Raw genomic sequence first — 12,399 nt, 5'->3', positions numbered from 1 at the left:
CAAGAGCACTCTCAACCAAGGACCAGGATCACTGAAGGATTTGGTGAGGGTGGGGAGGGAAATATGGAGAGTATTTTTCAATTACACCATTGGCAAGAAAGCAAATACGAGCTATTTTCAGGCTCTACAGGAAATACAACACACAACAAGCTGTGCCTCACCCCACTAACTCAAAAGTAACACATTTCGCAATCTCCATCTAGACTGGATGTTCCACGAACCACATAAATGTCCAATCCTTTCCTGAATCCTCCTAAATTGGCCTCAAATCGATTTGGCAGCAGCACATTCTTCTAGACCTCCTATCCCCAAAAGATGTTTGTAACGCTGACCACAATGGACAGGACACATCTATTAAGAACCACCCACCCTGGCCTGTGTACTGCAGGTCAAAAAGTCACAGCTAAAGAGAACTTCAACATGGATGACTAACTGGTCTAATGAGGGTCTTTTAAGGCAACTACACAGGTGTATTCCCAACATAGCCCTTAAATCCATGACTAGAGGGCATAGGACAAACTCCTACAGATACTTTATTTTTGATACTTTCACTAAAAAAATACATAGGAAATGAAACACAAAACATGATAGGAACAAATGGAGAAATTCAGAGTGTTGGCTGAAAGTGCATCATTAACTCCTTCTACTGTGTCCCTGATCCCACCCCATCCCCAAAGCACAGAATCAACAGCACACAAAAAGAGCAGCACCACCCAAAACGCAGACATTGTGGGAGTCTTGGCAGGAGCGACTGAGGCTTCTGATCCTTGAGAGCAGAGAGCACCAGAGATGTAAGAGGGGCTGAAGGGGAGGGCAGTCTACCAAGCCAATGGATGAACCTGCAGCTTCAGCTGTGGAGCTTGGACTGTATGTTTTGCACACGGGATTACGGGCGTGAGAAGATGAGGTGTTAGGAGCCAAGGAAGTAAACAGCTGAGAGTAAAGGCATGAAAGGGGTTTGATGTGCGAGTTCTAGCTGCCTTGTGTCTCGAGGCAGGGAATGGTTCTTATTCAGTAGTATGTGTACATTCTAAATTGATCCCAAGTCCTGTCCACCCTCCCATTTCTCAGTCACCAAGGGACCTGCTGGTTCCACTGTTCTGCAAGATGACAAACACTCACAGGGTTGTGGTGAGCAGCAGAGTGAGGTTTCTGCTGCCAGAAAAAGCTCTCTCTCCCATGACAAGTCCATCAAGCTTCTTGAAGAAAATGCGACCGTGTTAAACACATTATTCTCCTCACCTCTTCCAATCTGTTTCCAGTAGGCAGACTGAGATACTGCAGTCTTCCCAACACCCCAATCTCCGTTTCTTCCTCCTCCACTATTACCTGGAGTGCCAGACCCTTCTCCTCCTCTGCCGCACCTGGGTCTCAGCAGTTGAAAGCATTAGTGTGCGATTTCTGTCCTTTGTACACGGGTCAATGTATACCATGCAGATGTAGCTCCAGCGTAGTGCACACTGGCCATCATCTGTACGGAAGTGCACTTGGTACATGGAACACTGAGCTTTAAACATTTCGTTTGTATGAGAATCTGAAGCTGGCACATCAAGAACAGTTTGGATTCCACCCTCAAACACGCAGGTAGCTCAGAGCTGCCAGTGACCCTGCAAGGACTGCAGGTGCAGAGGTGACTGTCAGATCAGCTGTAAGTACATATCTTCCTAAGCATTCATTAGGCTGTCTGACCAGCCAAAGCCAGAAGTCCAAGCGTATCTGCTGTGTTGATAAAGTTAGCGGTTGGCAGAGGATGCAATTTCTCCTGATCCACCCAAGTACCTTTTTCTAGCTTCACACAGAGCTCTTGATTTCCAGTAGCTGCTGCTGGGGTGATGTGTTTGTCCATGCAACGTATTTCAAAGCAGCGCAGAAAGAATGCTGCACTGGTGCCTGCACTCCCTGCATCCCCAGCTGTCAGGAACAAGTCCCTGCAAACCACGTGAGATTCTCCTCTTTCAGCCTGTCCTTCTCAAGGAGTCTCTCTCACCTGGGCTTCTCCAAAGTCACTTCTCTCGAAGGACACAAACACCAGCATCACAACGCTGTGTCCCCAGTGAGGTCACCACTTCCCAGCTGTCAATGATGGGATCATAGCACTCAATGCTGCTCAGCAGCGAGTTGCCATCATACCTGCAAATGACAGAGGGATACAGGTGAGCAATAATTTCTGAGAGGGAGAGAGGGGAGTACGGAGCCCTGGATGGGAGCTTGAGGAGTTACCCTGGGCACTCGAAGACCCAAAATGCTGCTATAGCTGTGTGCACAAGGAAGGAGGGCTGAAATAAGATCAGCACAGCAGCTCCCGAACGCCGCTCAGCAGCGTTGTGGCAGGTGGCACTGCTTGTGTAATTCACTATGGCGACACCATGGCCTTTCATTCTTTGGGAGCCAAAAGGGAAATGCACGGAGAGCCCCTGTTTTGAAGCTCTACTGCAGGATCTGCAGCCATTACACTAAACTCACTTGTATGCTGGCTATTAGTTTGCTTAGTGACAACAAGCCATCCCCCCCCCCACAACAGCCTGGGTTGGACACTCCCTGCCAATACGTTTTAAACATGGCTGTCCTTGTCTGCACTAAGGATTAAATCTTGTTTAGCAGCATATCAGAGGACTCCTTTCCTACCACCAAGCAAGTTCCCAGTGTAGACAGCCCCTCAAAGAGCAGCAAGGCCCACCCTTCTTACCCAGCTATTGCATACAGCCGTCCCCTCAGCACGGTGGCACCCACGTAGCAACGAGGCGTTGTCATACTCGTCACAGTAGTCCAGGAATCAGTGCGAACGTTATAGGCTTCCACAGAGGAGAGATGTGCTGTCCCATCAAACCCACCAACAACGTAAATGTGATCGTTCAACAATGCTACTCCTGCTCCTGGAAGGGGAAGGGGAGTTATGCTGAGCAACAGAAACCAGCACATGATTATCACTGCAGCTAGGCTGGATGGAGCGCACTACCCATAATCGCAGCTCTATGGCAGGGATGCTGCTGCACTTACAGGGATGGAAAGGGCATTTCTTACTTGCTTCAACTTTCTGCAAAATAGCTTGTTAGGGCTGAAGTGTTTCCTGATCATTCTTACCCCAAAGGGGACGCTTTGGTGAAAGTTTGGGAAACTTTGTGGTTTTCATTCATCCATCCAACTGAAAAACAACTGGATTTCCCTGCTTTTAGTGGACAATTTGGGCAATATGCATGGGGAGGGGGCAGGGCACTGGGCTCAGGCTGCAGACAGAGCTGAAGCAATAGCTCTAAACACACTCACCCAACTCAAGGGTGCAGAAAGGTTTAAATCCAATGGAACTGCCATGGTTCTACTGAGTGTGTGTGGGAGGCCATGCTGGGGGACTAAGTACAGAGGAGCAGTTTGGTGGCAGTACAAATGAGCGGATCCATTAATATGCACACATAGGCCTAATCCCTGCACAGTGAATGCATTCATCTCTAGCTGCTACTCAGCCAAATTGGCTGAAGTGGGGAGAATGGAACTGCTCTGCACCAAGCTGGAGGTGGAATTCCTTTACCCCATATCCCTCTTAGACCTTCCACACACACAGCCAGGCAATATTTGGCTCTAAGGACATGAAGGCTGCTGTCAGTGATGCAGTGGCACTGAAGCACAGCGGAATTAAAATGTCAGTGTGAGCAGGTGCTGGTCCCACCTTGCTCCAAAATGACCATACTTACTGTATGAGGGCAAAGCTACCTTTTCCCTGGGGCGTGGTTTTCTGGTAACTCAAACAACAGAAAATAAACCTCACCCTAATCTCTTTCCCAGCCTGACTGTTCCTAGCCACACGACCTTTCAGATCTGGTGCAGCTGTGAAGCACCTACCACAGTGAGCCACCAGAATGTGCTCAGCAGCTTTATGCAGGGTTCTAAATCTTGCTAACAGTGTAGATTAACAGCCGAGCCCTCGATAGATTCACAGATTCCAAGGCCAGAAGGGACCACTGTGATCATCTAGTCTGACCTTCTGTAGAACACAGGCCAGAGAACTTCCCCAAAAGATTTCCTACAGAAGATCAGTTAAAAACATCACTTCTTGATTTAAAAATTGTCAGTGATGGAGAATCTACCATGACCCTTGGTCAGTTGTTCCAATGGTTAATTACCTTGTACAAATGTATATCTTATTTCCAGTCTGAATCTGTATCTCTAGTCAGGGTTGTAAATATTGCCACCTTGTTACAGTCAACACTATTAACTATTTTACTGCTGATCATCTTCACAGAAACATCCAGCTACCCTGGGATTCTATTCTATACTCACCACCATAGTATCCGAGAGCCTTCCAGTAATGCATTAAGCCATGTGACTATAGATCTGTCACATATTGTTTGTTCTCTCATTTTCTCCCCAGATAGAGAAGCACATGAAAGGGGGTATCTTGGGTTGGTAGCATCTATTGTTTTTAAATATAGGTATACCTGTTTCTCTGTGTTTATAGTAGAGAAAGCAAGGGGAAAGAACTGTGCAGAAAGTGGTGAGGTTTTTTATAGTCCTTAGTTCCTGGGGGAGTTTGTTCCATAGTCTCAGGTTACCCCAGACAAGAGTTCTGTCTCCTCCAGAGATGAGCTTTACTCTTATTGTTGAAAGTTCAATTGTGCCAGACCATTGTGTGGGAGAGTAAAAAATGGTCAGCTACCTTTCTTAACTGTTGTTCTTCGAGATGTGTTGCTCCTGTCCATTTTAGGTGTGTGCACGCCCACATGCACAGTTGTCGGAGATTTCTGCCCTAGCGATATCCATAGGGCCGGCTGTGGTGCCCCCTGGAGTGGCACTCCCATGCGGCGGTATATTAGGTGCTGCCAGCCCCGCGCCCTCTCAGTTCCTTCTTGCCGGCAACTCCAACAGAGGGGTTGGAGGGAGGGGAGGAAATGGAATGGACATGATCAACACATCTCGAAGAACAACAGTTATGAAAGGAAGGTAACTGTTTTTTCTTCTTTGAGTGCTTGCTCATGTCGATTCCATTGTAGGTGACTCACAAGCAGTATCAATGGAGGTGGGCTCAGAGTTCACAGCTTAGCATCTTGCAGTACTGCCCTAACGAAGTCAGCATTGTCTCAGGCCTGCTGGGTCAGCGCATAGTGGGACGAAAAAGGGCGGACAGATGACCATGTGGCTGCTCTACAGATGCCCTGGATAGGCACATGGGCCAGAACGGCTGCCGAAGAAGCCTGTGTCCTGGTAGAGTGGGCGGTGACCATCGCCGGGGGTGGCACCTTCGCTTGGTCATAGCAGAAGCGAATGCAGGCAGTGATCCAAGAAGAAATTCTAAGTGGATACCGGGCGACCTTTCATCCTGTCAGCCCCTGCGATGAACAAATGCATCGACTTATGGAATGACTTAGTCCTATCCACATAGAAGGCCAGAGCCCTCCTAATGTCCAGGGCATGTAGCCTGCGCTCCCCTTCTGACTTACCAGTCTTCTTTCCAAAGCCACATGAGTAAATGTCCTTGTTTCAATGAAACTGAGAGACTACTTTAGGAAGAAAAGCCAGGCGTGGCCTTAGCTGGACATTGCCCTTGTAGAAGACCGTGTACTGCGGCTCCGAGGTGAGCGCCTGAATCTCAGATACCCAGCAGGCTGACATCACTGCAACCAGGAACATGACATTCCAGGAAAGGAGGAGAGAACAGGAAACCAAGGGCTCAAAGGGAGGACCCGTGAGCTGAGACAGCACCAGATTCAAGTCTCACAGAGGGATGGGGTCTCTGACTTGTGAGTAGAGGCGCTCCAGGCCTTTAAGGAATCTGGCCACGATATCCTGAGCAAAAACAGACCTACCCTGGAAAGGTGGGTGGAAGGCCGAGATGGCTGCTAGATGGACCTTGATCGATGAGAGGGACAAGTCCTGGAGCTTGAGATGCAGAAGGCAGTCCAGAATAAGCGGCAGTGAAGCCCGCTCAGGACAAAACAGCTTTGTCCGCAATCAAACAGGGGAACCATCTCCACTTGGCCATGTAGGTCACTTTGGTGGAGGGCTTCCTGCTTCCCAACAGAACGTGCTGAACCTCCACCGAACACGGCTGCTCCTGCGCGTTTAACCACGCAGCAGCCAGGCTGTCAGATGTAGTGCCGCCAGGTTGGGGTGTGGAAGACTGACATGGTCTGGGACAACAGGTCTGACCTGAGCAGTAGCTGGAAAAGGGTTGCAACCGAGAGGTCCAGGAGGGTGCTCAACCAGCGTTGGTGCGGCCACACCAATGCCGTGAGGATGATCCTTGCCCTGTCCTGTTTGATCTTCATGAGGATCCTGGGAAGCAACGTTACTGGAGGTGTACATCAAAGCCCCCGACCATGAGAGCAGAAAGACGTCAGACAGGGCTCCTCTGTCCATGCCCCCAATTGAGCAGAAGATGTGGTACTTCCTGTTTTGTCTGGAAGCAAACAAGTCCATCCGGGGAGTTCCCCACCTGTGGAAGATGGAGCTGACCAACTCTGGATGAAAAGACCCCTTGTGGCAAGACAAGAACGTCCTGCTGAGGCGATATTGTACTGTAGACAGAAGTTGCAGAGCCAGAGGGCTTCCTGGCAAAGGGCAGACGACCTAGCTCCGCCCTGCCTGTTGATATAGAAGACTGTAGCCATGTTGTCCATCAGGACCTGTACCACCCTATCTTGTATATGAGGTAGAAAGGCCTGGCAGGCCAGTCAGACCGCCCTGAGTTCCCCAACATTGATATGAAGGGAACGATCTTGACTGAACCAATGGCTTTGAGTGTTGAGATCACCAAGGTGGGCTCCCCAGCCCAGGTCCGAGGCATCGGAGACAAGGGTCACCGATGAGGATGGGGCCACAAAAGGGAACACCTTCCAACACTCATGCGGGATCCTGCCACCAGACGAGGGACGCCAGGACGCTGTCCGGAATCCTGACCACCCGGTTCATGCTGTTGGGGACGTAGACCAACACCAGCCATGCTGACCAGGTCTGAGGCGGAGTTGTGAGAGCCAGACCATGTAAGTACATACTGCCATGTTGCCCAGCAGCCTCAGGCACGTGTGGGTGGTGGTGAGTGGGTGGGCCTGCAAGCCTGCGATAAGATCCAACATGGCCTGGAACCGAGTCTTGGGGAGCAAAGCCCTGGCCCGAGTGGAGTCGAGGACCGCTCCGATGAACTCTATGTGTTATACCGGGGTTAAGGTTTACTTTGTTTAGTTTATTATAAACCCCAGGTCGCGACAGTTGGAACAGACCAGGCCTTTTCCAATGCCCCCAGGCAAAGGAGGTCTTTGACCTCCTGAATGAGGAGCTGCTCGTGAGAAGGGTCCCTGAAGAGGGACAGGGGAGAAGTGGGAGGGGTGGTCCGCTGTAAACAGCAGGGTATAGCCAGAAAAAAATGTATCTAGCACCCAGTGGTCCAAGGTGACACAGGACCAGGCTGACCGGAAAGGGCGGAGGCGGTTGAGGAAAGGGAGGGTTTGGATCCAGTGCATCCTTGAGCGCACCCTCAAAATGACTGCTTCTGGCCTCCCTGACTTCTGGGAGAGTCAGGTTGAGCAGCCGGACAGGAAGAGGATGGGTAGCGTCTCTTAGGTGCTTTGTACTTGTTCTTTCTCCTGTAGGAGCCAGACCTGGGAGCTGGGGGCCTAGACTGCGTCTGAGGAGGAGGCAGAGGGCAGAATGGCTTCCTGGGCTGCTGAGGGGTGTGCAGACCCAGGGAACGGAGGATGGCTCGGGAGCCTAGAGTCAGTCAGGCTCAACAATGCGGCTAACTCTTGGGCACGATCCTGTGGGAGGGCTCCCGTGAACTTCTTAAGGGAGTCCCACAAGTTAAAGGTTTCAGAATAGCAGCTGTGTTAGTCTGTATCCACAAAAAGAAAAGGAGTACTTGTGGCACCTTAGAGACTAACAAATTTATTTGAGCATAAGCTTTCGTGAGCTTATGCTCAAATAAATTTGTTAGTCTCTAAGGTGCCACAAGTACTCCTTTTCTTTCCACAGGTTAAAGTTATAACATCCCAGCAGGGCCTGATGGTTAGAGACCCTAAACTGTAAGCTGGCTGTCGAATAAACTTTTCTCCCAAATAAGTTGAGTCTCTTGGCCTCTTTATTTTTGGGGTTCTGCTGGGGTGGCCCTGTCTGTTCCTTTCATTCACCGCAGACACAACTAATGATGCTGTGGCAGGATGAGTATACAGATACTCAAAGCCCTTAGCAGGGACACAGTATTTCTTTTCCACTTTTTAGGATGTGGCAGAATAGATGAGGGCATTTGCCACACCACTTTGGCTAATTTTGAGCACCCCGGGTGGACGGGCAATGCAATTTTTGCTGGTGTGGTGGCCGAGATGACACTTCAGCAACCTCTTCGATTTGCAAGCCCAGATTCTTTGTCACCTGTTTAAGGAGGGCCTGGTGCTTCTTAAAATTGTCCGGGGGACTGCCGGTATGGGAAGGTCTGATCACTGCCTTGTACAGGGACAACGATGATGACTGAGTGGCCTGAGGGATAGTGTCACCCCCTTCTTTATTGGGGGAGGGCTCCCTTGGCGCCAGAGTACGGGGTGTGGGTTCCACCTCTGTCGCGGTGCTCCGATTGTGGCACCAGCTGCACCTTGGCCGGTTTGTCCAATGTGGCAATGGAGGGATGGGAGTCCTGGACCGGCATCACCGGCACCCCCCATGGATTCCAGGACTGCCACTGCGGAGGGCGTGGGGGACACGGCCCCTGCTGCGTTGGCACCACAGCCGGTGCCACCTCAGTCTCCTGCACTGGAAGGGAGTCACCCTGCCTTGGTGACGGGCTGAGAAGTCACGGTCCGATCCAACCACTGCCCCTCCGGTGACCATGACGAAGCTGTTGAGGCCTGAGTCTGCCTACAGACCCTGGTAGGCGAACGGTGGTGCGACAGGGAATTGTGCCACCTGCCGGAGGAGTGGTACTGGGGTGAGCGTGACCAACATCCAGACCCTGAGTGAGCCCTCCAGGATGGGGACCGACAACAAGGAGACCTTCTGGGGGAGGGTATGCGGCGTTAGGTGATCTATGGCTGGACAGTCGTCGGTACTGCTGGTACGGGGAGCAGCGCCATGAGTCCAGAGTCCCCTGCCTTATAAGAGGGGATCTCAACGGAGATCTCAGCCGTCTGGCTGGCGAGCTAGGGTACGGTGCCGGGTCCTGAGGTCTCAGCGAGGGGGACTTGCATCTGCGATCCGGGGTGTTCCGCCAGTCTATGCTGCAGCACCCTGATGGCCTTCCCCTTCGGTGCCACAAGCAGAGCCGTAATCGGTCACCTGGCATGGCACCTGCGGAGTCAGCTGGCCTTGCTTCTTGGCCGCTGAGACCACTTGGGGCACTGCGGGCCCCATCACAAACTGAGAACTCTTGCAGCTGCCCGGGGTGGGGGGGTGGGTCCTTAGTGGGACTGGTGGGTCCAACCTCTGCGGTATCTCTGTGACTTCCCGTAGCAGGTGCATGGCCTGACAGCGGTCCTTTGCCTGATGCTCCTCTGTCCTTCAGTGCTGAAGGGCTCCATTTCCTCAGCTTCTTCTTCAGTGTGGTGCTGGCGGTGCGCTGCGCACTGAGGCCAAAGGGCTGGGCTTAGGTGCTGCGGTGGAGAGTTCCAACACCGGATGAAGAGCAGCCTCCATCAATAACGCCCTCAAGCAGATATCCTGCTCTTTCTGAGGCCGCAGGCGAAAGTTCTTACAGATGCAGCATCTGTCCTTGTGATGTCCCTCTTCCAGACGCTTAAGATAGCTATTGTGCGAATCGCTGACTGGCATCGGCCTGCAGCATGATGCAGATGGCTTAAAGCTGGGGGAGTGGGGCTCGGGGTAAAGTCCCAACGGGGGAATCTCTTGACTAACTAACACTATTAGCTAAAGAACTATGAAACTCTGTACAACCACAACTAGCAAGTCAATGGATAAACCGCTCCTGTTCTTGCAAAGCAAGACAAGGCGCTCAACCAACTGTCATGGGCGCTAAGAAGGAACGGAGAGGGCACAGGGCTGGCGGTGCTTGATATACCGCCGCATGGGAGCGCCACTCCGGGGGCGCCACAGCTGGCCCTACGGATACCACTAAAGCAGAAATCTATGACAACTGTGTACATAGACGCATCCACACCTAAAACGGAATCGACATAAGCAAGCACTTGAAGAAGAATCAGTATTCCCTTCCAAGCTATCCCATAGTTTAGCAAATTATACTTGATACTAGGGCTGTCACACAATTAAAAAAAAAATCGTATTGTTAAATAATAGAATACCATTTATTTAATTTTTTTGATGTTTTTTACATTTTTAAATATATTGATTTCAATTACAACACAGAATACAAAGTGTACAGTGCTCACTTTATATTTATTTTTTATTACAAGTACTTGCACTGTAAAAAAACAAAAGAAATAGTATTTTTCAATTCACCTAATACAAGTACTGAAGTGCAATCTCTATCATGAAAGTTGAACTTACAAATGTAGAATTATGTATAAAAAATAACTGCATTCAAAAATAAAACAATGTAAAGCTTTAGCGCCTGCAAGTCCACTCAGTCTTACTTCTCATTCAGCCAATCGCTCAGACAAACAAGTTTGTTTACATTTACAGGAGATAAGGCTGCCCGCTTCTTGTTTACATCACCTGAAAATGAGAACAGGCGTTCTCATTGCACTATTGTAGCCAGCACTGCAAGATATTTATGTGCCAGATGTGCTGAAGATTCATATGTCCCTTCATGCTTCAATCACCATTCCAGGGGACATGCGTACATGCTGATGACGGGTTCTGCTCAATAACAATCCAAAGCACTGCGGACCGAGGCATGTTCATTTTCATTATCTGAGTCGGATGCCACAAGCAGAAGATTGATTTTCTTTTTTGGGGTTCTGTAGTTTCCGCATTGGAGTGCTGATCTTTTAAGACTTCTAAAAGCATGCTCCACACGCCTCAACCTCTCAGATTTTGGAAGGCACTTCAGATTCTTAAACCTTGGGTGGAGTGATGTAGCTATCTTTTGAAATCTCACATTGGTACCTTCTTTGCGTTTTGTCAAATCTGCAGTGAAAGTGTTCTTAAAATGAACAACATGTACTGGGTCATCATCAGAGCCTGCTGTAACAAGAAATATATGGCGGAATGCGGGTAAAACAGAGCAGAGGACATACAATTTTCCCCCAAGGAGTTCAGCCACAACTTTAATGAACGCATTATTTTTTTAACGAGCATCATCAGCATGGAAGCATGTCCTCTGGAACGGTGGCCGAAGCATGAAGGGACATACGAATGTTTAGTATACCTGGCACATAAATACCTTGCAATGCCAGCTACAAAAGTGCCATGCAAATGCCTGTTCTCACTTTCTATTGACATTGTAAATAAGAAGAGGGCAGCATTATCTCCTGTAAATGTAAACAAACTTGTTTGTCTTAGCGATTGGTTGAACAAGAAGTAGGACTGACTGGACTTGTAGGCGCTGAAGTTTACATGGTTTTGTTTTTGACTGCAGTTATGTAACAACAACAACAAAATCTACATTTGTAAGTTGCACTTTCACCACACAGAAATTGCAACACAGTACTTGTATGAGGTGAATTGAAAAATACTATTTCTTTTGTTTATCTTTTACGGTGCAAATATTTGTAATCAAGAATAATATACGCTTTGATTTCAATTACAACACAGAATACAATATATATATGAAAATGTAGAAAAAACATCCAAAATATTTCATACATTTCAATTGGTATTCTATTGTTTAACAATGCAATTAAAACTGTGATTAATTTTTTTAAGTTAATTGTGTGAGTTAACTGCAATTAATCGACAGCCCTACTTGATACATTAAGGGTATTTTGGGGTGGTCTCAAAACAGAAAGCTGCCTAACAAACAGTGATCTCTTGTACAAGGTTTCACTTTATATATTAGTTACCCAATAATACAATAATTAACAATAGACTCCAGTAAGTTACATTTAATATTGCTAAGAGCAGTTCAAAAGAAGATATATCATTAAGCACATCTGTAAATACTTTAACATGTTAAAACATGTGGAAATTGTAAGTTAAAATTATCCAAACAATTCTGATACCAACCGTAACACCCAGTCTGAAAACAAAAATGTGACCAGCACCCAAACTTTTACTCTGCCCCAAGCTTTGTGTTCATTAACATTTTATAGTCAGATCCAAATTCCACTGAAATCAATGGTTGTTTTTCCTTTCACTTTAATGACAGCTGAACCTGGACATCACATGCCCTTTTAACATGCTCTGTTTGGATAACTGATCATATACGTATATTGTTTGTGCTGTCCGAGCAATTTGGCTCATTCACTGAGACATGAATAGCTCCTGCGTAATGGACACATTTTATGATTTGGTGTAAGAATAAATTTTAATGTATGTTCATCCAGTAGCTTTGTCTCTAATGATCATTTT

At 48.4% G+C, this 12,399-nt stretch overlaps 1 protein-coding gene across 3 annotated transcripts in view; it reads right to left on the bottom strand.

Annotated features, from left to right (window-relative positions):
* Nucleotides 1-12,399, bottom strand: part of KLHL12 (kelch like family member 12) — a 105,478-nt gene that overhangs the window by 16,333 nt on the left and 76,746 nt on the right. The window contains exons 10-11 of one of the 3 annotated variants that reach the window (XM_077839476.1): nt 2,687-2,873; nt 511-2,130 (exon numbers count right to left, since the gene is read on the bottom strand). The exons of the other annotated variants lie outside the window; for them this stretch is intronic. Coding sequence (XP_077695602.1) covers nt 2,004-2,130; nt 2,687-2,873 — 314 coding nt within the window. The 3' untranslated portion in view covers nt 511-2,003. Of the gene's footprint in view, nt 1-510; nt 2,131-2,686; nt 2,874-12,399 lie in introns of those variants that run through there. 3 annotated transcript variants of the gene reach the window in all.

The sequence above is a fragment of the Eretmochelys imbricata genome, chromosome 21 (genome assembly GCF_965152235.1).
Source record: "Eretmochelys imbricata isolate rEreImb1 chromosome 21, rEreImb1.hap1, whole genome shotgun sequence".
NCBI lineage: Eukaryota > Metazoa > Chordata > Testudines > Cheloniidae > Eretmochelys > Eretmochelys imbricata.
This window is presented reverse-complemented; position numbering and strand designations above follow the sequence as displayed.